At 42.2% G+C, this 25,963-nt stretch overlaps 3 protein-coding genes across 4 annotated transcripts in view; 2 read left to right on the top strand and 1 right to left on the bottom strand.

Moving 5' to 3' along the window:
* myo6b (myosin VIb) overlaps positions 1 to 4,563 on the top strand; it is a 32,523-nt gene extending 27,960 nt beyond the window's left edge. The window contains exons 29-32 of the mRNA XM_076978450.1: positions 1,021 to 1,124; positions 1,466 to 1,597; positions 2,541 to 2,759; positions 2,989 to 4,563. Coding sequence (XP_076834565.1) covers positions 1,021 to 1,124; positions 1,466 to 1,597; positions 2,541 to 2,759; positions 2,989 to 3,188 — 655 coding nt within the window. The 3' untranslated portion in view covers positions 3,189 to 4,563. The remainder of the gene's footprint in view (positions 1 to 1,020; positions 1,125 to 1,465; positions 1,598 to 2,540; positions 2,760 to 2,988) is intronic.
* Positions 4,564 to 6,245: 1,682 nt separating this feature from the next.
* impg1b (interphotoreceptor matrix proteoglycan 1b) lies at positions 6,246 to 25,593 on the bottom strand. Its single transcript, XM_076977866.1, is given in 15 exon segments — positions 6,246 to 6,351; positions 8,128 to 8,150; positions 9,048 to 9,092; positions 9,094 to 9,226; positions 9,390 to 9,572; positions 9,814 to 10,091; positions 15,051 to 15,325; positions 15,922 to 16,067; positions 16,069 to 16,245; positions 16,287 to 16,451; positions 16,924 to 16,982; positions 17,536 to 17,682; positions 17,996 to 18,162; positions 18,956 to 19,061; positions 25,053 to 25,593. Coding segments are annotated over 15 exon segments (2,106 nt in total). The 5' UTR covers positions 25,149 to 25,593.
* Positions 25,300 to 25,963, top strand: part of colec11 (collectin sub-family member 11) — a 28,185-nt gene continuing 27,521 nt past the window's right edge. The window contains exon 1 of one of the 2 annotated variants that reach the window (XM_076978338.1): positions 25,300 to 25,779. The gene's annotated coding sequence lies outside the window, so the exon portion shown is untranslated. The remainder of the gene's footprint in view (positions 25,780 to 25,963) is intronic. The other variant, XM_076978341.1, reaches the window with a different exon arrangement.

The raw sequence follows: 25,963 nt of genomic DNA, 5'->3' as shown, positions 1-25,963 counted from the left end.
GTACCAGAATAGCACAGGTGTGCAGTGCCCTGCTACTAAACCACCGACATTCATCATCTGCCCACCTGTCACCTTTGACTTTGCTTGATAGCCATGGCTGCCAGCTCACTGGGGTTAAGTCAACATCCTGCACGGTCACCTGGCCCTCCTGTTACCATGGCGTTCCAGTGCCCAGGTTGAGCGAATCCCACAGGACTTGGGTCGTACCTCTCAGGAGGAAGAGACAAACTGGACAATGTGATGCTGAGCTCCAGAGACTCCAAGCGTGTCTTCAGTTATGAAGAAACTTCTGAACGTCCTGACTGACTTGGATCTGTTAAGGGTTTTTGAAAGCTGCAATCGTGTTCCCGTGGAGCTCCCCCACCCAGTAGCGTTCTCTTTCCCAGTGCTAACTTCCAACTGGCTCACCAGGCACAAGACATGGCCTCGTTGTCTCCGCGGTGCACTGATTTGGCCCACTGTCAGGGAAAGCGTGCTATGGTGCTGTCATTAGCTTCAAAGGGAGGCTGAGTCTAATGAGTCACGTCAGTTAGGTTTTCTTTTTCTACTTCCTTAAGGTGCAGTTTCTGCTTGTTGACGTTCTAAACCTTGATTTCTAAATCTTGATTTCTAACTAGCTGAACTACAAAAACTGGCCGGATCCTGATCATATTACCAATATGCTTAATTATCGTCTTCACGCATCTTACGCTTATCTTTATTTAAGCCTTTATGGCCTTAATGGTCACTAGCTAATCTCATGGATCTTTTCTCAATATAGTTACATTTTAGTTTCATGTTTAATCTTGGAGTAAAAATCTGAGATTCGGACTAACCGGTGTCCCCCAGAGGAGGCACCTAGCATAGGTTCTTCCTCACGCCCAGGGCGGGAGTTTCCTTTGCTGTCGTCATCCTCGGCTTGCTCGTCTAACAGCGGTCCGCCCCCATATTTCACCGCCGCTTCCTTAGTGACGCCGGTTGTTGGAAAAAGCCATGGCATGCGATTTCGCCGCGTTAAAGCACTCGCTTGTGTGGCCGCAGGGGCGTCCAGGTGCAAGCCAGCAAGGCGGCCGCCGGGGGGAAGAAGCACGACCTCAGCAAGTGGAAGTACGCAGAGCTGCGAGACGCCATCAACACCTCGTGTGGTAAGAGCGTGGCCTCCCTCCCCAGCGCTCCTCTCAGACGCACCTCACCGCCCCGGAGAGGTGCGCTGGGATAATCCGTGTGACGGCTCAGAGATGGCTCTGCTGCTCACCTGCCAAACTGCCCATTTCGGGGTTTGAACTGGCTTTGCTGCTTACAGCCTTCCACAATTATTTACCCGTTTCATACAGTTGTTTTGTCCCCATCACCTGTCGTGGTCCTGTCTCTTTGGAAGGGTCTGGTATTTTCCAGCACAAAAATCAGCCCCGATTTTACTATTTTTTTTCTGTAAACATTGCACTGTGTCGTTGTGGCTGGCGTAAATAACGCTTCTCCGCTGTAGATATCGACCTGCTGGCCGCCTGCAGGGAAGAGTTCCACCGGCGTCTCAAGGTCTACCACGCCTGGAAATCAAAGAACAAGAAGCAGAATTCTGAGGTGGAGCAGAGAGCTCCCAAGTCCGTCACCGACTATGGTAGGACCCCATGGCCCGCGTGCAGAACACACACTTTGGACAAGGCCTTTCTCACCAGCCTTCTTACAATAAGGGCTTAGTTTAAACACTGTAAACCCAGCAGTCTTTATGGGCAGAAGATTCCAGTTTTCATAGACAAACCAAACGACAAATACAATAAGAATTCCTTCTTGCGTTATAAAAAAAAAAAATTTAATGAATGGTAATGAATATTCTGACTGTACACTCATTCTGTAAGATTTCCTTACTAATGTTCTAGATGCATATTCGTTCGTTTTGATGTGGGTTTTTTTTTTTTTTTTTTTGCAGCTAATCACGGGTGAGCTAGCTTGTTCTCTCATTTTCTCTATTTCTTTTCAAGAGCCCACCAGCATCCGCTCATAACCAGCCTCTGATTAACTTTCCCGCAGCGAGGCGTGTGCACGCTGCCAGAGGCGACGCCGGCGTTTCCGAGGGATCCGGCTCGTTTGCCGTTTGACGGTCTAGAAGGCGGTTCTCATTATTTCTCGCCTTAAAAAAAAAAAAAGTAATTTCTTTCTTAAGTGGTCACATGCACGGTGCAAACAGCTTCGTGAGAATCGCGTGCCCTTTGTACCCCATGCCTAGGGGTGCACTCCCACGCTCGGGATAAACCCTTCAGAAGTGCGTCACTTCAAACGCGGCTTGCGTTTCCCATCAGAGGTGTCTGGTAGGATCAGGTGTTAGCCTGCCTCGGCCATAACGAAGTTGAAAATCCCATTTTCCTCTCCTGAACATTCCCAGGAGTCACCTCAGTCTTGCAGACATTAGATTTTAATCATTTGTTTCCCTCACTTCTAATCAGTATGTATTGTCTCCTTTTATAAATAAAGGACATCATTAAAAGTGGGAGATCCGAGCTGATGGAAATATCAGAAGGGTGTGTGGGCGGCTTTCTCATTTGAATATTGATGTGGTTCTTCAGCACAGCACAACGTGGCTCCGCCGGCACCTGCCTGCCACCACGAGATCACCGTGAACCGGCAACAACGATACTTCCGCATCCCCTTCATCCGGCCTGCGGACCAGTACAAAGACCCCCAGAACAAGAAGAAGGGATGGTGGTACGCCCACTTCGACGGACCCTGGATCGCCCGGCAAATGGAGCTGCACCCGGACAAGCAGCCCATTCTACTGGTGGCAGGTACTCCCTGAGGCAGATTTCATGCGTCAGACCAAGTCATGGACTAAACTGCCGTGTTAATGGGTACCTGTTAAATTTAGATTTTTTTTTTTTTAGTTTTGGGTATTATTTTGGTGTAGGAAACCAGTCAAACCAGTGTTGTCTTTGTGATGGGCACGCTGAAACGTGTAGCCCACAGCTGTTCTCGGTGTGCAAGCGCGTGTGTGTGTGTTCTGTGCTGTCTGCCCAGGTAAGGACGACATGGAGATGTGTGAGCTGAGCCTGGAGGAGACGGGCCTGACGCGCAAGCGTGGCGCCGAGATCCTGCCACGGCAGTTCGAGGAGATCTGGGAGCGCTGTGGCGGGATCCAGTACCTGAAGAGCGCCATCGAGACCAAGCAGGCTCGGCCCACCTACGCCACCGCCATGCTCCAGACCCTCCTGAAGTGAAGGATGCAGACAGCCCCCATGCCTCTGGACCTTCTTGTCTGTGGACTAGTAGCTCATGCAGTAGTGACCAAGGGCTCAGAAGAAGGAAAGAGGAGCCTCTCTGTGGCATTGGGACAGGAGCAAAATGTCCATGCTTCTAGAAGGGCTTATGACCTCCGGTGGATTGGTGAGGGTTGATTTTGGTTTGTCTTTTTTTTATTATTATTAAAGTTTTTTCTGTATTTCTGTCAGCTTTCTTTGTTTTTGGTTGGTATTATTTTGCTGTGGTAATCAGGTTTCTGGTTTGTTTTCAAATGTGAGCTTTGCCCAAACACTCTGATGTAATGTCCTAACCATTACTCCACTCTTTTAGAATTGCTGTGTAGGACAATCATGTTGAGCCTCACGTACTGCAGGTATTTGCATCACTAATCTGTGACTTTTGCCATTGTTCTTAAAGAATTGGGGGTTATATGTTACTGGGGCTTTTTCCTTTGGCGTAGGAAAAATGTTCTTGTAAATGTTTTCAACCACGTTTAAGCCCTGAAGAAACATCAGGTGTCTTGAAGATGGATTCTCTGGTGATGGATTGTTCATCTTCATATTTGTGGACCAATTTCTGAGTTGTCTGATTTATTACATTGGATTTGTACATTAGTTTTGAACTTCACTGTTTATATCATTGCACTGTCAGCCCTAGGCCTTTACATCTTCAGTTCCAGATTCATATCAGGAAGTTTTGCAGATTAAAAAAATAATAAAATAAAAAATCAGTTCTTACAGATATTTTTTTTCTTATGCTCGTCTTTGTTTGCAAAACAATCATGTTTGGATCAAGGTTTAGACATATTTTCCGATATACTGTACGCCATGTTTGTAAACTGGTATTGGTAGGTCCCTATTTAATTTTTTTTATTATCATTATTCATCATGTGGCATTATGGGAATGTTGAAATGTGAACAAAAAGATTTGTAACATGAACGTTTTGTTGCTCCTCATGTAAACAATTTGATTTGAGAAGAACCGTCTAACATGAGCAGTCTTTACCCATACCTAGTGTCAGGACCGACACACTGGGCTGCTTTTGAGTGTATGCAAACGCAGAGCCTGTCTGTGACTTATTTGAATAAGAATGTTGGTACCTCTCATTTTCCTTGAAATGGTCATTCCAGTGGTTCTGTTGGATTGGAATAAACACATTCCATAAGAAAAAGATTGGACTATTTGTGCTGTGCGTATATGACAGCTCCTGTTTGATAATACAGTAATAAAAATGCTTACAAGGTACAGAGATACACAACAGAAATTCTTAAAGAATATAACAGAACAAATTCATCATTGTACTGTTGAAGTTTTCTGTTCTCTGTATAAGCAAATAAATTCACCCTTCCTCAACTGTGTGTTCTGGTGTAGGTTTCAACACATGATTGGCAAGATATTAACATGCAAAAGATTTTATTCTCTTTATTAAAAGTTTATTATCTGTTATACATCAGGAACTCTACATCTTTATCAAAATCCTAAATTAATATACTCCAAGTCTGAATAGTTAAAGTTAGTTTTAATTTTTTAAACACAAGTAACAATAGGGTACTTCAATACTAAATTATATTCTATGATACTGACAAATGTAGTACTTCACTGTGAAGGGAAGATGATGGTGGTCTATGACATGGATATCCAACAGATTCCAGATTTCCAGAACTACATTTTCTGACTCATGACTGCCTGACTGGTTATTGATGATCTTTTGATGAATGGTATTAATGTTCTTTTGATTAATGACATATAAGCTACACTATATTGCCAAATGTATTCATTCACCCATCCAAATTATTGGAATCAGGTGTTCCAATCATTTCCATGGCCACAGGTTTATAAAATTAAGCATCTAATCATGCAGACTGTTTTAACAACCACTTGTGAAAGAATGGGTCACTCTCAGGAGCTCAGTTAATTCTAGCGTGGAACTGTGATAGGATACCACCTGTGCAACATATACAGTCAAGAAATTTCCTCGCTCCTAAATATTCCACAGTCAACTTTATAAGAAAATTGAAGTTTTTGGGAACAAGAGCAACTCAGCCACGAAGTAGTAGGCCACGTAAACTGACGGAGCGGGGTCAGCGGATGCTGAAACGCATAGTGCAAAGAGGTCGCCAACTTTCTGCAGTCAATCACTACAGACATCCAAACTTCATGTAGCTTTCAGATTAGATCAAGAACAGTGCACAGAGAGCTTCATGGAATGGGTTTTCATAGTCGAGCAGCTGCATCCAAGCCAAACATCACCAAGTGCAATGCAAAGTGTCGGATGCAGTGGTGTAAAGCACGCAGCCACTGTACTCTAGAACAGTGGAGGCGTGTTCTCTAGACTAGAGTGACGAATCATGCTTCTCCATCTGGCAATCTGATGGACGAGTCTGGGTTTGGTGGTTCCCAGGAGCACGGTACTTGTCTGCATTATGCCAAGGGTAAATTTTGGTCGAGAGGGGATTATGGTGTGGGGTTGTTTTTCAGGAGCTGGGCTTGGCCCCTTAGTTCCAGTGAAAGGAAATCTGAATGCTTCAGCTTACCAAGACATTTTGAACAATTCCATGCTACCAACTTTGTGGGAACAGTTTAGAGCTGCCCTTCTTCTTCATGACTGTGCACCAGTGCAAAAAGTAACGTCCATAAAGACATGGATAGCAGTGTCTGGTGTGGATAAACTGTGTGGATTGGCAATATAGTGTACAAATTCAAAATAGAAGTTCAGTATTCTACATATATCTACACAAGTTCATGTAGATATCTTGGATGCCCATTGTATTATCATAAAACAGTCACTTCCAACCCTATCAGGTCCCCCCAGGACAGCGAGATGCCTTATGTCCATTAAACAGCCATGTCTGGAAACAATGAAAGGGAGAGAGACCACTTTAGCATCAAGAGCTAACAAGTCCCTAACAAGACCAATAACACAGCATTACGTAATAGCTATATAAGATTTTTTTTCACATAAATATCTGAAACTGTGCATTTTAATTGAACTATGAGGGACATTAGATACAGAGCCTAGAGAGGGAGAACGGTTGCTAAACAGTGGATTTCTGAATCATGCCATTATGCTGATCTTCCACATTACTGATGCGTTTCAAAGCAGACATCCCGTGATCAGTGAAATTGCTTTGTGAAAATACTCTGACATAGGAGAACACGTTGAAAATCTGAGAGCTAGTTTTCTTTTTTTCTTTGATTGTGTCCTTTTGATGACGGAACCTGGATTGCTTTGCTGATGGAAATATCTTTAGCTAAGGTTATCAGGACTAACAGCAGGCCATTGAGAGTGATTAAGCAGGAAAAAACTGCTTTCACTTGTCTGTATATTTTCATATGAAAATAGATCTTTGAAGACATGCATACACATTTACATCTTCCCTCATCCCCCCGCCCAGCTTCATTTAACTCTGCTCCCCATCACTGAACAAGCTTCATTTACCTCTGCCCCCATCACTGAACAAGCTTCATTTACCTCTGCCCCATCACTGAACAAGCTTCATTTACCTCTGCCCCTGTCACTGAACAAGCTTCATTTACCTCTGCTCCCATCACTGAACAAGCTTCATTTAACTCTGCCCCCATCACTGAACAAGCTTCATTTACCTCTGCCCCCATCACTGAACAAGCTTCATTTACCTCTGCTCCCCATCACTGAACAAGCTTCATTTACCTCTGCTCCCCATCACTGAACAAGCTTCATTTAACTCTGCCCCCATCACTGAACAAGCTTCATTTACCTCTGCCCCCATCACTGAACAAGCTTCATTTACCTCTGCTCCCCATCACTGAACAAGCTTCATTTAACTCTGCCCCCATCACTGAACAAGCTTCATTTAACTCTGCTCCCCATCACTGAACAAGCTTCATTTAACTCTGCCCCCATCACTGAACAAGCTTCATTTAACTCTGCCCCTGTCACTGAACAAGCTTCATTTACCTCTGCCCCTGTCACTGAACAAGCTTCATTTACCTCTGCCCACATCACTGAACAATCTTCATTTACCTCTGCCCCTGTCACTGAACAAGCTTCATTTAACTCTGCCCATGTCACTGAACAAGCTTCATTTAACTCTGCCCCCATCACTGAACAAGCTTCATTTACCTCTGCCCCTGACATGGAACAAGATTCATTTTCTTTGCTGATGCTTCAACTCTATGGGTAACTCAGTATTTGTTAGTTTGACTTTTATCCTGGAAAGTTGCTATTTTACGTTCTGGGGCCATATGTACACCAGGTGTATTAACTTCGGGCAGTCATGGGCCTGGTGGTAGAGAACTGGTCTTGTGACCGGAGGGTCGTGGGTTCGATTCCCACTGAGGTGCCCTTGAGCAAGGCACCTAACCCCAACTGCTCCGCCGGGATAGGGCTGCCCACCGCTCTGGGCACGTGTGATCCACAGCCCCCTAGTAATCATTAATGTGTGTGTGTGTTCTAACTGCACAGATGGGTTAAAAGCGGAGGACAAATTTTGATTGCGGTGTAAAAATCACAATTGACAAATACGGCACTTTTTTTTTCTGGTCTAGTTTGTTGCTCTCACTTTAGCCATTTATTTATTTATAAATATTTATTATCCTCCCTGTAATACACAAAATGTCATACTGATAATACAAAGTAGGCAAACCACATCAGCATTTGTCTATATACCGTTGGACAGAAACAAAGGACAGTGTTTAAGGTTTGAAAGCTATTCAAATTAATGAAGGGCTTAGTTAGTTAGCTGGTGAGTTAAATGTGTTGGGACTAGGAAAAGCACCAAAGTGTGTTGTGGAGGGTTCTCAGGACCAAGCCTGGCAACCCGTGTTTTTTCCAGAAACTGGACAAGTTTAGATTTTGCTAGAAGTCTATATGTTTAAGAAAGGAGTGGGCTTACCTCGTAATGTGGTATGCAATGCTGTAGGCCTACCATTTCTGACCTTGTGTAGAGTTGTCTGGGGATCTGTAGATAGAATTATTAGATGTTACGAATTTAATGCAAATTCCTGTATTGATTAGCTCTAAATCGCTCACATGGGTAAGCTAAAGGATAAGAAAGCATTTTTTTGCAATTATTGGGTATGACATTGCAAAGGAAATGCTGATAATCTATGATAGTGCAGCGACAGGAAGTAGAAAGGCATATATATGAATAAAAGACCTGTCAGGACCTCTGACTCCCTTTCCAAGGGTGGAGTTCAATGTGTGCATTCATTCATAGTTTACAGCAGTTCAGATGACAAAATGACACCTGTGGGACATAATGTATGCTGAAAAATGTATTACTTGTGATAGAATAATACTTTCTTACACATCTAATACAAATTCTGTGTCTCACAAGGAACAGTAAGGGTAAGGATATTTTTAATAGGAAGGTAATGCATTGATTTTCTCACATTTTCTTTAGCAATTTGACAGAATATGTCTCTTCAATTTACTGTGGTCAGTTGAGAGCTGTTTTTTTTTGTCTGTTTCCTCTTTCCTCTGCTTGTAGTCACTATCACAACCATTCTGACAGTTTGTAATCTCGTTTAAAATGACACTCTGATAGGTCAGGCTATAACAAGTGCCTGAAGCAGATCACCCATTACTGTGGTGCTGCCAGACCAAAACTGCAGATTGACATAAACTGGATTTTAAGCATTTTTGTACACTAGAAAAAGCTCTCGTGAGAGAGAATTTTACATTCTGGTGAATGTATGTTGTGCTTATTGCTTCTGTAATTAGGCTCAACCGAACAATTACCAGGCAGCTATATTCTAGCATGCAGATCATAGTGCATTACATGGCATAGTGATGTTGCATGGTGTTACATATAATCACCAAAGCCAACAGATACTTGTTGAGTTGTACTGTTTACCTAGATGCTAAGATGTTCATTTTCAACTGACTGAAGTTGGTCAGAGAAGTTGAGATGACCAAGAATCAGAGCCTTTTGGGTCGCTGGTGCTTGACACATGAATCAGGATATCCTCATAGTTCTCAAAAACTGGATTCACTCTCATGCTGCCTTCATGGGGGAGGGACATGCGTAAATGTCTATAATGTAGATGACATTTTTACAACAAAACATGCTAAATGAAGCAGCTCACTCTAGTGTGTGACATTTCTGTTTGTGAAAAGATGGAAACTCCCAAAACAAAACAAAATAGGTGGAAACGTAAAGGCACAGCTTACACTAGTGTCACTGTGTCACTGTCACTGTGTCACTGTCTCTCTGCTCCGCATCCATTTATTGTTACTGAAAACGATGACGCCCATCAAAGCACATACCCCAGTGACACACCCCACCAGACAGGCAGTGACAAGGTCTGGGTCAACTGGCAGAAACACCAGTTCACTACAGTGTTCTCCACAATAGTGCCAGAATTTACCTACAGGGCATCTAAAAACGGTTAAAGAGAAATGTTAGTGGACTCAGGCAGGGGTGCCTTGCCTTCACACACCAAGGTGTTGTCGAAGTGTCCCCAGTGAAGAGGGGACACGTTTACAACTGAACGTAAAACGTTGAGATTGTACACAGCACAGTGATCACTTAATGAGGATAAAACAATATATTGGCCCAAAAATGTTTTTTGCCACATGTTAGACAAAGAGAAACTGATTGGTCTGTGGTTTAGAGGTACCTGCAGGTTGATCCATGACCTGCTATGATCTGACATTGTCCCCCGTTGAGGCTGTAGTTGGGCTCGAGCTTACAGACGCTGTGGCAGGACAGGTCATCAACTTTGCTGTAGCCAGGATCACACGTACACTCCGCCTCTGTGCTGTGTGTAACTGTACAGCGGGAGAACTTGCTACAGTCCATGAACTTACATGGATTGCCAGGATCTGGAGAGGATGAAGAAGATGATTCTGTCTTGGATGTGGCATTGCTAAAGGCTTTTAGCACACAGGGCGTGGCCTTGGTGGCGTTATAGCGCACAGAGTTAGCTAACTTTAATTTGCCATTCGCCAACAAACTGTCATATGTAACGTATTGACCAGACAGAGAGGGATCCAACAGCAGTCATGGCCTGGTGGTAGGGAACTGGTCTTGTGACCGGAGGGTCGTGGGTTCGATTCCCAGAACTGAGGCCATGACTGAGGTGCCCTTGAGCAAGGCACCTAACCCCAACTGCTCCCCGGGTGCTGGGCAAATTTCGATTGTGGTGAAAAATCACAATTGACAAAAATATGGCACATTTACAACTGCGGAAGTTTACCGCTTTTATTTAAAGGAATCACGTGTACGGGAAACGGCACATGAATCACTAGCGCTAAGATTAGTAGCGATAGTGTTTTCTTGGGGTGGTCGGGACGGTCCAGGGTCATAACGGGAGAGCAGAATCCAGGAGGTACAGAAGGGCTGGGCAGGAGACGAGGTCTGGGGAGTAAAAGCAAGGGTCAGAGCACAAGAGGTCGAACAGGCAATAGAAACGCTCAGTATGCTGCATGGGAACGGCAATACTTCGCAACTAGTAAGTGGTGGGAAGGTGTATAAGTATGACTAAAAAGGGGCGTGGTGATTAGTGGCAGGTGGGGCTGGTAGGGACAGATCAGGTAGCATTCCTTACATCATATCTGAAGATGAGGATCTTGAGTTCTTTGAAGCCAGTCAAATTAGGTCGCAGATATGCCAAACGCTTGAACCAGTGAAGAGAAAGAAATATCAGTGTGATTTTTTTTGTATCTCTGATCAAATATCTATAGACCTGATTAAGTTTTATTGACGTGCTAGAACATTCGGCCATCCTTGTCATTCTCAACACAATTGCAACATGTAACTTCTTGATGTCTCAATCAGAATCCTTTCATTTTTAAACATGAGGTACACTGAGGTAATTGGCCTAGGGCTGATTACTAATTTCATGCTTGGGGACAAAGTGTAGTTTTGCCAGTTGGTGCCTAAATCTAAACAATTTTAGCAGGTGTTTTGCATTTGAACTGAACTGGCCTGTGTTAGAGTTGTTGGAGAGAGGGGCAGTTTGAGGAGAATACAGACAAGTTAAGTCACCAGTGCTGTCCAAAGACTTTAGAAGTCAAATACCAGCTATTGCATCTTTTAGTATAAAATAAATGTTTGTCTGATCAGGTTCAAAAGGCACAAATATAAGGTTTACTTTCTCTCTAGGTACCTTGGTTATTTAGTTCTTGACCTAGTAAATCACATTGTGAAAGGATAGACACAGAACAAGGTCAAACCCACACAAATACATTGTTTGGGCTGTGCACCTCCAAACCTCTGAGGATGTGCCAACTAAAATGCAACACTGGATGCTCAGGACAGGAAGTTGTATAGAAAACAGATATACAAGTGACTCAGATGCTTCAACAGCAGCATACTTAGTATATCCTAATGGTCTGACTGACTCAAAGACTCAGTTTAGTTTATGTCCTGATCCAAGTAGTAACATGCTGTCCATCATAAATGTGCTGTTCTTTACTTTACAACTGTATGTAGTGTTTCATTTTGGAATGCCAGTGTTGTTATATTATGTGAGTGTACTGCTGAAAGATTTATCTTTCTTCCTAGACTTTTAGAAGTATGAAAGTACTTATGTGCAGTCAGTTTTGCCTCAAACCAGCAAGGGCAGGAGTAAAGAAGGGGCCTACAGCCCTGAATAACTAAAATCTAGGGCTATACTGATGTTTATATATTAGATGTCTGATGCCCCAATGCAGACTATTATGGTGATGAATTATAAATGGGCTATGCAGGTGTCTCTATGGGAAAATCTTTATTCGTTTGCCTGTGGCGCTCTGAAAACTTTTCAAGTTGAATTCAGTTTTCAGGAAAGAAAAATGGAAAAGTCTTCTGCAAGAAAGTTAAAATAATCCTATTTATGAACCAAAAGTGAACTTAATGGACATTCAGCTTGACCGATGACCAGTGAAGATTTATTTCTTCACATTTATTTAGCACTTTTAAGTTTTGCATGCAGTATAAATAATCCATAACCTCCACACATCTCCATCGAAAACAGTTTGTGCCACCAGTTTGTGTAGCCTCCTTTCACTGGAAACCATTCCTAACCCAAGGCATTTGTCAGTGGTGCCAGAGGTGGGGACTCGAGTCACATGACTTGGACTCGAGTCAGACTCGAGTCATTAATATTAAGACTTTTGACTTGACTTGAAAAAATATTCAGAGACTTAGACTTGACTTGGACTTTTACACCAATAACTTGGGACTTGAATTGGACTTGAACCTGTTTACTTGCAAAGACTTGATTTTTTTTACCCCAAATCTAAATTTTAAAACGCATATTAATATTTATAAAGTGCGCCCCATTAATTTCATTTCCGTCCTTCTGACGCAGACCAGTCCTCTGCTTTTCCACACTCTGTACGTGTGTGTGTGTGCATGGGCTGCAGCACAACCAATCAAATGGGGGGTTGGCGAACGTAAATTTTTACCGGGCGGGGTGTAAAATGGACACAAATTAAGTATTATATCGCGATCGATCGATCGCCAGTGGTTGGTGCCAGAGCGAACTAGTAACTCATTGAATCATAGATGTGGATCAGAGGTAAATAAACTAGATTTTTTTCCGGCGTGAGATATTCGGATGTGTGGCGTGAGAGCGTGTGAAGACGGTCAAATGCGTGTGTCTCACGCTCAATGCGTGAGAGTTGGCAACCCTGGGTTCTGTATCTGAACTCGGGGAAGAGAGCCTCTCTCTGTCACCATCATAATATCCAGTTCTATCTCAGCATGGATTGTGTATTTGAAGACATCTACGTCGAGAAAAAAATATAATGACAAAAGTGGAGCGAGTTTTCAGCTATGGGGACATCATTCATCGTGCACAAATGACATACAGACTTTTGGCCAGCAAATGCAATGCAGAATAGTTTACTGAAATGTCTAAAGTTGCAGATTCCTGTTAATTGTTCAGTTCTTATATTTGTTTGTCTTGTGTCACTCACACATGTTCTCCAAGAAACCAGATAAGAGAAGAGAGGGAAAATGCTGTTATGGTTCTTTGTATTGTACTGTGAAAATATCAGCACTTTTTATTTGAACATGGAGTTCTACTTATGACTTTTTCACAGAATATTTATTTCTGGAAAATTGTAGTTTAAAGTATGAATATTTTTGCAGCTAAGTTTAACAAATTGAACTGTGCAATAAAGAGGTGTAATTTTAATTTTTTTTATACTTCGTGTTTTCAGTTGCACATGTTTTATCAAGATTTGAGGAGAATACAGATTTAAAAAAGAACGCATGTCTATTATTTACATTTAAAATATACCTGCAACATTGGTAAAAAAAAAAAAAAAGACTCGAAAGGACTTGAAATTCCAAGTTTCAGACTTGGGACTTGACTTGATTATTGCCTGTCTTGACTCGAGACTTGACTTGACTTGAGTGTCTTTGCTTGAGACTTGACTCGGTACTTGAGGTATAAAGACTTGGACTTACTTGAGACTTGCAAAACACTGACTTGGTCCCACCTCTGGTGCATACAGACCATGGCACTAGCACATGCACATCAGGAGAGAGCCCACAAAAGACTGACTTTGCTGTCTAAGCAGAGCATGAGCCATCTAATTACCGTTTTGCAGTTTTTCCATTCAGCCAAGCTTAAACAAGCAAGGCCCACTGACCAGCCACGTCCTGCAAACCTGCAAAAATGCAATATCATCTCGCATAAACTGTGAGAGTTTTCATAAGTACTAAACATTTCAGAGCACAAGCTCATTAACAGAAATATCTAATCAGCCAATAACATGGCAACAACTCAGTGCATTTAGACATGTAGACATGGTCAAGATGACCTGTTAAAGTTCCCGCATCTCATAAATTATACAGATCTTAACCGCAGCTTAAATTGAGTAGCCTGTTGTGCTGTATGCATCTATGCCTATAGGCTAAATCTTGCAATAATATTTCTGATGTTCAGTGCCACAAATAGTTCATTATGCACAATACAAAATGGGCAACATAGTCAAAAAGTAATCTAGTGTGCATATGCAAATCGAGCAGTTTTGCAGATCAGGCAGCCACAATCATTAAACATTAACAATCACCTATATGCAGTACCATTTAAGATATCTTTTATGATATCACAATCTTTTACTGTTAGGTCTGTTTTTCCTACATCTTTCAAATTCTCATATTTCCCCTTGACTAATTTGTGTTAAGAATGGAAATACAGCTAATCAGCTAATGATTAAATAATTAACATTGTAAAATGAACTATTAATTTCTGTCTAACTGGACTTAAATGCTCTAAGATTTAAATGCTGGTGTTTGCTATGGAGATCAATCTTTGGTCAGGGTAATGTTTCTTAGTTGTGCTAGCGACAGAGCATGTCTGAGACTAATCACTGCAGTTCTTCACTTCCTTTACTGAAAGCCTCCACATTTGGTAAGTCATTGTGAGAATTTCTGCATGAAATAAAATATAACTAGTGGATTGATGGAACACATCATGAATTTAATTTTTGCATTCAGTACTTCTGAACCCAATCTTGAAGAACACTTATCCAGTCCAAATGTTCGTTCTGGTTGAGCACTTGCCGAAGCTGAGCCAAGCAGTCAACGTTTGATTTCTAGCTTGGGTGTGATGGGAGATGCGATAAGACATAAAAAATGTAGACTGCCAGAAGGTCTTTGAGTACTGGGCTGACACGGGACTCTTTACAACACTCATTATCATGATTAAGCACCCTACTTTGCCTTTCTGAGTTGAACAGGACAACTTCAGAAAAAAACTAACAGCAACAAAAATAACTTTAAGTAAATTAAGTAAATTGTGATATTTTCATGCCATTTTTTGCTATTAATTATGAATGTCTTCTGACAAAACTCTACATCTTGTAAGTAAAGAAGAGGCATAAAGGCACTGAGCAAAACTCTAGAGCATTTACCCACCAGTTCAAGGAAAATGCTCTCTAGGGATTTGTATTCCAGGGAGCTCTTGTTCAAAGGATCTTCTGAAATGTTTGTGCTGGTCACCCACAAACTAAAGAGCACCACTAGCTCCTTGGCCCGGCTGCTTGCCATCACTGAGGGCGTGGTGGTGTTCAGGGGCAGTGCAGAGGACTGTAGATGCTTGTCTGTCTCGTATGAGACATCACTGCTGTAGTCCAGATTCTTAATAGCTTCTGTCCCCTGTTCTTTGTCAATGTTGCTGTCCGAAACATTCTCTAGAGGATGGAGAGGATAGGTTTGGAGAGGCAGTCCCCCCCTCAGCTAGACGGTTTTCTGGGGTCACTGGTGAGTCTGAGGGTGTGGGAGGAAGTGGTTCGGCTTTGGTTGGGGGAGGCTCTCTGAGCTGGATGGTGTCTACAGTGAGGTATGCTGTGTGGAAGTCTACTGGCTCGGTGTAGATCCCAGGGCTGTCTGTAGGACTGTTGGGTTCAAGATGCTCTGAGGTTGGACCTTCTGAAAGGTTAATCATGAATGCAACAGTGACAGCAACCATGCCGTCCTTAGGTATTTTACTGGGGGTAAAAGATGGCAGAATCAATGATGATCTCTCTTTATGAGGATCTTCTTATACCGCAACAAATCCCCCTGAGGGCTGAACTGAAACAGACACACTGTCTGCTCTGAAGTTCTGTGACCCAGCTGACCCTTCAGACACCTTTGATGAGTAATCCAAAGTGCAACTCCTTTTAGATCCTTCAAAAAAAGTATCAAAATGACATGGCAGTGAAAATGTTTCATTTTCTATTTGAATGCTGTAGGACCTGGAGAGAATTCTCATGCCATATTGTACTAAACATAAACAGGACATTACCTTCAGGTGTTTGAGTCACCTTAGTGATCAGATGTTCTTCTCTGAGTTCCTCTACCTTGAGGCCTCCATTTGGTTCAAGTGGAGACCCAGTGTTTGGATCTTCTAGAGCTTCTAGAGGTCTCATTGTCTTTCTTATTGTCTCTCTGTCTCATTGTCTCCTCATCCTTCCTTTCATGTGTTCCATTAGGAGATGCATCTCTTTCAGAAATGCTGGTATTCTCAGTCCTCCCCTCAGAAATGACCCCTGTATTTTCTGTACTAACGTCCCCAGGTAGATGTCTTCTGCTGTATTTTAGCAGGTCTGAAAGGATATTTCATATGGCATGGTTTGGATCCTGTATATAACAGGAAGGCTTTATACACCTGGCTCAAAGCTGTGGGAATGGATGTCCAAAGGTAGTTAAGGGTCCTCACTCAGGGTCTTCAGGGCTGCTTCTGCGGCAGAGTGACCAGACTTTCTTCCTGAAGAACTGCCCTCTGTCTCCAACACCACAGCATACTGCACATACTGCAGATCACAACATCCACATCTACTCTCAGTCATGTTTGTAAAGACTAGATAAAAAGAAGTAAAAAGAGACTGTATCAGATAATTTAACACCTTAACTGGCCCGACTTTAGATCAGTGATATTAATGTCACTGTGGAAACCTACATTCTTGTATGAGAAATCCAGAAGAATATCCCTTGTTCTGTTTATGATGTAAAGTAAAAGGTTTTGTAATAAGGAATGATTATCAATATAATATATATATATATATTACTTCTGCATCACTGCAGTTTGAGTATGCATGTTATCGGTTTAGTAGAAAACACTGAAATTGTTCTCTTTTCAGAGCCTAATTGAAGCACATTGCCTCTGAACACTTTACTGTGTATTTCTTTAATGACATATTCCCCAGTCCGGGCCCGTGAAGGAGACCTACACCTCCAAAAAAAGGCAATTTTCAAGTCCAGTGGAGGGTAATATCTAGATGAATCCTACAGTACAGTTCCAACTCACTGATTTTCAAGCAGTCGGATCTCCTTAAACCCAGGGAGTTTGCTGAAAATCTGCAGCATCTGCAGAGGCATAAATGCACACGCCTCAGCACCACCCCAGTCCTATTCAGACATGTAGCAACCTGCCCAGGGCATAACAAAATAATAATGACAAAAATGCCACTGCATCCCTGTCGGTATAAACACAGAAATGGGGAATTTTGGACTCTTTGACCTTTTGTCCCAGTCGATGGGCTGACCAGTTAAGAATCCTACAGCCTTATGTCTAGAAATCACATGCAAGCTTCTGAAGTTGCAAGTGTCAACTGGCTTTTTTCCTGATTTATTGGAGTTCATCTTTGATTTAGCAGTGTCATGCCCTTGCAGTCAGAATAAATCACCACCGGTGATTATTGATGATCAGCCCAGTGTAGACTGTGCAGTGAATGTCACAAATGTGGAACATTGCAAAATTGTGTGGCAGTCTCAGAAAACTCTTTAGGTGAATGACACAACCTGACTGCTGGGCACCTTACCCACAACCTCCACTGAGTAACCTGTAGAAACACAAGAAAAAAAGCGATCCTGCTTATATTCCACATCCATGACTGTAGACTGATGAATTACCCCCTACCTGCTCACCAGAACTGTGGATGACATCGTGACGCTATAACGTGTCAGCATCACGCTGTGGGTTGCCGTAGCCTGGGTCCTCCACACTCACGTGGATCTCCATTACATGCTCTACCGACTTCTCAGGGGCAACGGCTGGGACCCTAGACTGCAGGCAACAGCCTGATTCAATTCTTCTTCTCTGTCAAGTGCATATGCTCCTGAAACAAAAAGCTGCAGTCTTACCTCCTCTGATTCCATGGCAAAAGTACAACACCTCTGGTGGTCACGTCATCGCGTCATCAGCTGACTGGACGTCGTGCATTTTGAATCACTGCACAGGTTCCTACCTCTTAGGTTTACCTTGAGCAGCCATGTTCTGTGGGTGACATTAAGACCTGTCACAGAAAGAAGAATATATTTGTTTCATAACATCAGAAACGTTTAATCAAGGTGGAAAAATCATTCTAAAATATCCTCACCCTAGCCACCATGTCAAGGTGTTTGTGGGTGTGGCTAAAGTTTTGGGCCAGGTCATGCACACACAGTGAGTCTCTCTGGCAGGCAAACATCCACTGGTGGTACTCCGCACTGTCAGGTACTCTGTCCAGAAAAATCTGGAAGGCCTCCCATACAGCTTCCTGGCAGATGCTTTTGTGTCATAGAAATAACACCATTTACATGTTAGTGTAGTAGAGGAAAGTTCTGGAGCAAATCTGAAGCACACAAAAATTCTTGGTTTTGGTGTGTTATTTTGTCTCAGCTAAGCCTGTTACACTACAGTGTTATTTTTCATTTGTGTAGATGTGCACCGAGAGGGATTCCTGAGGCAAATGTAGGAAAAACAATATACATGAACATTTTACACAGGTCTGGACATATTTTAATAATTATATATATTTAAATGCTTTATTTATGACTAGGTCATACATACATTTTGTAAAACGTTATTGTTCTATCAGTAAAAAAGAAAAAAAACGTGCAAAATTCTAAAGGCAGCATAAATATTATTTGGTTCTCATATTTTAGTTTGTCAGATAACGTTTTAATTTTGATGCCTAGTGTAAATTTTATATACAGTAGTTTTTATATATATTGTATGCAGTATAATCAACATTTAAAAGTATACAGAAATCCTAATGTAATACACATTCATATATTAACCCAATCATAACCATGAACTTCTTGTTTTTCTAAGGATCTAAGGTCTAAAGAAATATTGGTGACCGAAGGAATCTGAAAGGCAAACAAAGCGACCCAGATTGTCATATTGATTATCTACTCTTCTGTCTCTTGGTTCGTGGCCACTGCCTCTCCTCCCACAAGGCTTCCACTGACTGGAAAGTTAATTATGATTTACGATCGAATGGGCCATTGCAGTCAGGTTTGGCCATAACATTCAGCTCCCAGTCCCTGGCGCAGTGTGATGTAGCGTGTCCTACCTCTCAGTTTGTAGTAGGCTTTATGGCCGTTCCTGGCCTCTGTCATGCTCTCTCGAGGACACACTTTGACCCCGGTGTTCAGCAGCGCAGATCTTCTCACCCGATGCTGGCGCCAATCAAGAGAGACTTGGGCAGCTGACAGCTGGCCACGGCGACTGGAAAAAGCGCCTGTATTTGACGTCTTTCATCCCTGACAAAAGCTCACTACTGAGGTCTGGAAGCAATATGAAACCGTGTTTAACAGTGTTAATTGTTTCTCTCCGTAATAAAGGTTTCATTGAATGAAGAGTACCCAGGGTCAGTGTAATTACATAAAATGGAATCACATTCTGCCAAAAATCACTGGAGACCTGTAAGGTCCGATATGTTTACTTGTCTAGTTAATAGGGTCATATTCATCCCTACTGAGGCCTTTCAGCTAGATTTTAAAGGCCCAGGGAACACAATATAAAATATTAAGTTTTTCCATGTGTGGCAATAAGAGTCTGTTGACCAAGGTCTGAAGGACAGAGAAGTGGTGAAATGATAGTAAATTAAAATGTCTGCACCTGTGAATGGTTTACAGCAACCTACTTATATGGTTGGGGTTTTTTTTTTGGAGGGGGGATCCTGATGTCAGATCCTGAGAGAGCCAATTTATGACAAGTTAGATTGAGTTCTGACTAAGAATGAAAGCTAGCTAAAAACCTCATCCTGAGAGTGTTCTTCAGTTAGTTTACTTCAATCAATCAATCAATCAATCAAATTTTATTTATATAGCGCTTTTTACAACAGTTGTTGTCACAAAGCAGCTTTACAAGTGCCGAGTCCTAGCCCCCAGTGAGCAAGCCAAAGGCGACAGTGGCAAGGAAAAACTCCCTAGTTTTTTGCATGAGGAAGAAACCTTGAGAGGAACCAAGACTCAGGGGGGGAACCCATCCTCCTCTGGCCGACACCGGTCACCATGACAACAACAACAATATAGACAGAATGTAGACAGAATGTAAAAGATGCAATAATGTCAATTTAGACCGAAAAATATGTAATAATGTCCATCATGGTGTAGGCATCCGGTTAGGCAGGAGGTGGCCGGCCAGGATGGATCGCTTGTCTCTCCTCATCTCATTATTCCTCAAGCAGGCGGGCAGCCATGTGGAGAAATGAAACAGGGAAAATTAGCTCTGTATGAGGACATATACAGGACAGGTAAAATTATAAACATTTCTGGAGTGTGGCAGCAACTCCGGCACTAAGTTAAATTATTACAGCCTAGCTAAAAAAAGGCAGAACCAGAAGGTAACATAGGCTTGGGGGCATTCTGAGACAATGGCATCCGTCCACTGCACTGTCAACAAACTTGAGTGACCACGAGCAGTGACAGGATGACAGCACCAGTACCCCAGTCTACCATAAAACCCTTCGTCTATGAACCCCTGGATCTGTACCTTTATCTAAGGGGGATATTAATTATCAAACGCTAGACTAAATAAGTGGGTTTTCAACCTAGATTTAAAGATTGTGACTGTGTCAGAGTCCCGGACACATTTAGGAAGATTATTCCAAAGCTGGGGGGCCTTATAAGAAAAGGCTCTTCCCCCTGCTGTTACCTTGTTAATTTGTGGAACTAATAACAGACCAGCACCCTGTGATCTTAGTTGACGTGGGGGTTCATAGTAGGAAATAAGTTCCTGGAGGTATTCAGGAGCAAGCCCGTGTAGTGCTTTATATGCTAATAATAGAATTTTAAAATCAATACGAAATTTAACTGGGAGCCAATGCAGGGCTGATAAGACTGGTCTAATATGCTGAAATTTTCTAGTTCTGGTCAGAACTCTAGCTGCGGCATTTTGAACTACTTGAAGTTTATTTAGATTCCTATTTGAACATCCTGACAGTAGTGAATTGCAGTAGTCTAGTCTAGAGCTAACAAATGCGTGCACCAATTTTTCTGCATCATCCTGTGATAATGCATTTCTTAATTTGGCAATGTTGCGGAGATGTAGAAAAGCTATCCTAGTAGTATTATCTATATATTTATCAAATGATAGGTCAGAGTCGAGTATGATGCCTAGGTTTTTGGCTACTGTGCCAGGTGTAATGGGATAGTCTGCAAGATTAAGCATTAAATTTGGAATTTTCTGTCTTGCGTTACTTCAGTCTACCAATCAGCTGAAAAGCAACACATATGTGATTATATATTTAATTAAATGAAAGCACTTGTGTTCTTGCATCTGCTTCCAGCATCAGTCAGCCCCAACCACAGATTGCTCTACACTATGCTAACAGACCTGAGTGTTTTTAACACCTTACAAATTTGACTAAAATGCCTGATGGCTGTCTGAGAATGTAGAGGGTTCATTCCTGGTTCACTCATTTTAGGGCTTGTTTATTTCTAGAAGTTAGCCGCAAGCTATGCATGATTGACCCATATCTAACCTGCACTAGAAAACAGAAGTAACTCCTAAAATAGGCTCTTGGGCTCGCCATAACCTCTCGTAGCTAACTGGTTGGGAGGAGTGTGCTGTCCAGAGGAATGGGTCTTGCATTATAAATGCCTGCTGGACAGCAGGTTAAACTATTTATTCACAATAGCTCCACATGTAACTATACTATTTGATATTGTTTACTTGATTATGCTATAATGTCAGATAGTGTCAGATACAGGCATATGTTACGGTAGATCATCCTTAAACTGGTACTCCTTTCTAATATTAAAGCATATTGAATACATTTTCAAACTGTAAGTAATGAGGCAATAAATGACCTAATTGATGTAAGCAGGATTTCTACAAGAACAATGGGGAGATGCCCAATGCTGAAACCATTCAGGAGACGAACTCCTGATGTTTCAAATATTGTGTTCCTGCCCATTGTGGGTGAGGTTAACAATCACTTAACATGTCACTTAAACTATTTCCATACATATATTCTTACATGCGTTTATTCCTTTCGCAAAATGAGGCAGTGATATTCCTCTCAGATTATAATAATACGCCATGCAAGCATAAGTACACAATGATGGACATATGTGGATTTTCAGAAGCATTTTTGATATGATGGCTTGTATTCACTAGGAGGGTCATATTTGAAGAGACTCTGTGCGAAGTTTAATGGAAGCAGTGAGTGTGAGAGGAGAGACTGAGCCTTGAAATTGCAGAGGGTAACGCACATGAAAACTTTACCCAAGATCAAGTTGCATTGAAACTTGAAGACAAACTCTATCTGTTTCTTAACTGACATTACTTAGTTTAGATAATGTGTGCTATCAGTTTCAGATAATGTTAATGCACTTTTTATACAATACTATACTGATAGTATATGTTTGAAAGCATTTGGACTATCATAAAGACTATTGGAGTTATGTGGCAGAATGCCACAATAATACATTTATTATCAGCATTTTCACTGGCTTTTAATGAGGACTGTATGGTTAGTCAGTGTGATTGTTCAGTGGTTACCACTGATTGACCTCTTTGGCCTTTTCTGATTAATTTCCCTAGTTACTGTTTCATTTACTGGTTGATTTATTGTAGAATTTCATCTTTGAATTAGTCTAAAGCTTCCTTTTGAATCTATCTTTTGAGGAATAAAACTATACTAAAATCCATTTTTGGTCTCTTTAATCTCTCTGGGTCATGTGACACCAAGTGTTGCCATGATGTTTAGAAGGCTAGATATTACAGTAATTTCCATCAGCAGACCTGTTTTTAAAGTCCTCCTTTGTATGACCAGACAGCAAACTGCAGATAGCTTATCACATTACGCTGCACTTAACTGGAATCTCACTCACATCAGTTCCCCATAGTACTGGATCAGTTAATCATGAGAAATGGATTGCTCTGTTGTTGTAGTGTGCAAATCATAGTCACTACTAAGCCAACAATGAAACACATGTTTTTTTCAAAGGTACTTCCAAGATAAACGTAGCCATGCTGCATTTCTTCAGCCATGTGGCAGTGTGAACAGAATTGTGGGTAAATTCAGCTCCATGTGATTTCTGGTGTTGCACCTAAATCTGTGACCACTGGATTTTGTGATTGTAGATTGTACATTTACTTGCTCTTAAAGTGTTTACTTACACTATACCATACATCATTAACATATTAATTAACAGTTTTACACATTTTACTGTAAGTAATACATAACCAATGTTCCCATGTGCAATCATTGGAATACGAGACCCCACTGTATCTTTGTGATTAAATTAAACTGCCATTCAAAATGGTTTTCAGGAGTCTTGTTTCTCTACATTACTTTGCACAATGGTATGTACTGTATGTCTGGCATCAGCAGAGTCAGCAGCACACACACATCAGAAACCACAATAGCTAAACACATTTGGATTGCTGTTTAATTTTATTAACGGTATATGGGGGTCACCTATTCTGACGACGGCTGTCAGAAATGGTGACCTTTGTGCTGCTGGCTTTACAGTCACAGAATTGGGTGGGCACAGATTTCAGCATAACACAGGCAGTCACACCACTTACACCTGCACTGTCTGTCAACAGTGGTGAAGGTGGATGGATCAGAACAATGCCGTTGCTCTCCTTCTCCCGCAAGACCCACCACTAACGTGATTAACGAAAGCTCGGCCTACTTTCTAGTGGCTGGGAACGAGTTTTTCACTTTTTAACAACATTATTGTTTCTGAATAATTCGAGCTATTGCTACTTGTTATTGTAGGCGACATCATCTATTCACTGTAATTGGGCCGAGCAGGTTTGACATTGTTTTTACTCCAGTCTTGAACCTGACAGGCACAGTAATCTATTATTTAAAAGATGTCACCCAAACTGTATTTTTCAGAAACTTTTGTTTGTATTTTCTTGTATTATATCATCCATACATGCTTAATACATAATGTAACAGTGCATTTTGTATTTAGGTCTGGTTCAACATGGCTTATGTGTAAAACAACACAGACACCACTGCAGCTCATTGGTGTGTTTGCTTGTATTTGTACGATACCCAGAACTTATATTGTAATACTATACAATTTTACATGAATTAATGACAGCAAGTTGAATCAAACTGAACTGAATTGAATGTTTGAAAATTAAAGTCGTTTCAATATTTAAGAAAAACAACGAAATGTCAGTGGTGATTGTCAATAATCAACTATTACATGCACAATTGATTTTAATCAAAATATGTTAATAAGCATGACACCCGAGGAGACTGAGCATTCAAAAAAACCTTAGCCTATACAGTATCTTGCATATCGAGTAAAAGCAGAGACACACCGAGGGGGAGGAGACGGCTGGTGTATGATCCGGCGTGCCTTCACCAAGGGCCGTTTCAAAAGCATGTGACGGACAGTCTGCAAAGGTATCAGGTCTGCACGGTAATTGTTGCTGTTCATGGACCATGAAAATCGTGGCATGGTGTCGGCGAGCACTCATTTGCAAGCAGAGGCGACCATGCCTTTGGTCTCAGACTGCGTGTGCGATGTTGGGGTGTAGATGAGGAGAGCTGATGGTGAATGGGCTCAGCTCATGTGGCGCGCCGCCTGGACCCAGCGGCACAGCGACGAGCCAGAACAGATTAGCGCGCCCGCACGGCCGCAAACACCGCGGCTTTTTGTTCGTGCCGCTAATGAAAAGAGAGCGCGAGCATAGCGGTCGGACCGTACGGGCAGAAGGAAGCAGCTTGAAGTGTATAACAAAAGCTTCTGAGCATATTGTGCCATTGTGTACCCTTGTTCTGGAGTGCAAATGACAGGATTTAGATGCATGCCAATGCTTATTGCGTGCACATGCTTATTTGGAGAGATTTTTGAAATAATGCAGGCTACAACAGAAAATGACCATGTTCTGGTTGTTTGCACTAAGAATGCCTTCCTCTACGCCTTGCATATATAACCAAGCAATTTAAATCATTAATGGTTCACTCATTTTCTTTGTGCTTGCTTTCAGATGGGAGCTTGTGTACAATAAGAAAGTGTAAAATAACTGAATTTATCTTGCCAGTATTTGTTTTAAAACGTCTTTGCACTTGTAGGGAATTGTTACATGTAGGGAAAGGCTTCAAAAACCATAATATTTGGATGAAGACCAGAGTTGCTGAGCTTCAGTTAAATGTCATGACAGGGTGCAAATGAAGCACTCAAGCAAACAGCGATGTTCATCACTCCTAAGTGCTTAACTTTGATCTGGGCGGTTCGGAGGGGGAAAAAGAACAGACTGAGGAATAGTCCTGTTTTCACTGCCATGATGCTTTATTTCCTCTTGGATCCAAAGCTGGTTGTAAAACAGTCCTCAGTGGCTTGTCTGGAGTCCCCTGAGTGGCGTCATTATACCGGCAAGAATTCAGTGCTCAGGTTTCCTGGGAGGGGTTGAGTGGATCGCCAGGGAGTCGATGAGAGCTGAAAGATGCTGCAGATTCGTGGGTGAGGCTCAGATCCCAGAGAGCGGCCACGGTGAGGCCCAGCCCAGGCTGAGAACCACGAACGAGAGGCTGTGCATGAAAATGGGCACTCAAAAGTGCCCACGGGGACTACGGGGAGTAAGAAGGTTAAACACGCAGGTTCTTGCTTAAAGATAAGCTGTTTACCACGTTAATCTCTCTGGTCTTCATCCTGTTTGCTACCTTCTGGATCAACATCTGTCGACTAGGTTCTTTCCTGTCCCAAGCCTCACAAACAGTGTGGGCTGTTGACTCCCTCTTTCTGCCCCGCCTTCTTGTCTCCCGCATTCGGAGCGGCCCGTTCCAGACTGGGGCCGTTTGAGAACGGTCCCTTTCTTGTTGCCAACAGGAGTGTTGGTGAGATCTGCGCACCATACCAGGGACAGTGGGCATTTCTTCATGCTCCAAGAGGTCGGCGCTGGACACTGTGGGAATGGGTGAGTGCAGTTGTCCTCCTGTGGTGTGTGGTGGCTTGCTGCAGCTGTATGGAGGATTCTATTGCATTGACTACCATTTGAATTGAATTGAATTGAACTGAATATACTTTATTGATCCCGAAGGGCCCCTTTGGCCCCTGTGATAACCCTTTGTTGCTCAAGTCCATCTGAACACTTCCCTGAA

The sequence above is a fragment of the Brachyhypopomus gauderio genome, chromosome 17, assembly GCF_052324685.1.
Source record: "Brachyhypopomus gauderio isolate BG-103 chromosome 17, BGAUD_0.2, whole genome shotgun sequence".
In the NCBI taxonomy this organism is placed as follows: domain Eukaryota; kingdom Metazoa; phylum Chordata; class Actinopteri; order Gymnotiformes; family Hypopomidae; genus Brachyhypopomus; species Brachyhypopomus gauderio.
Note: the sequence above shows the minus strand (reverse complement) of the source record. Positions and strands in the feature narration are given on the sequence as shown.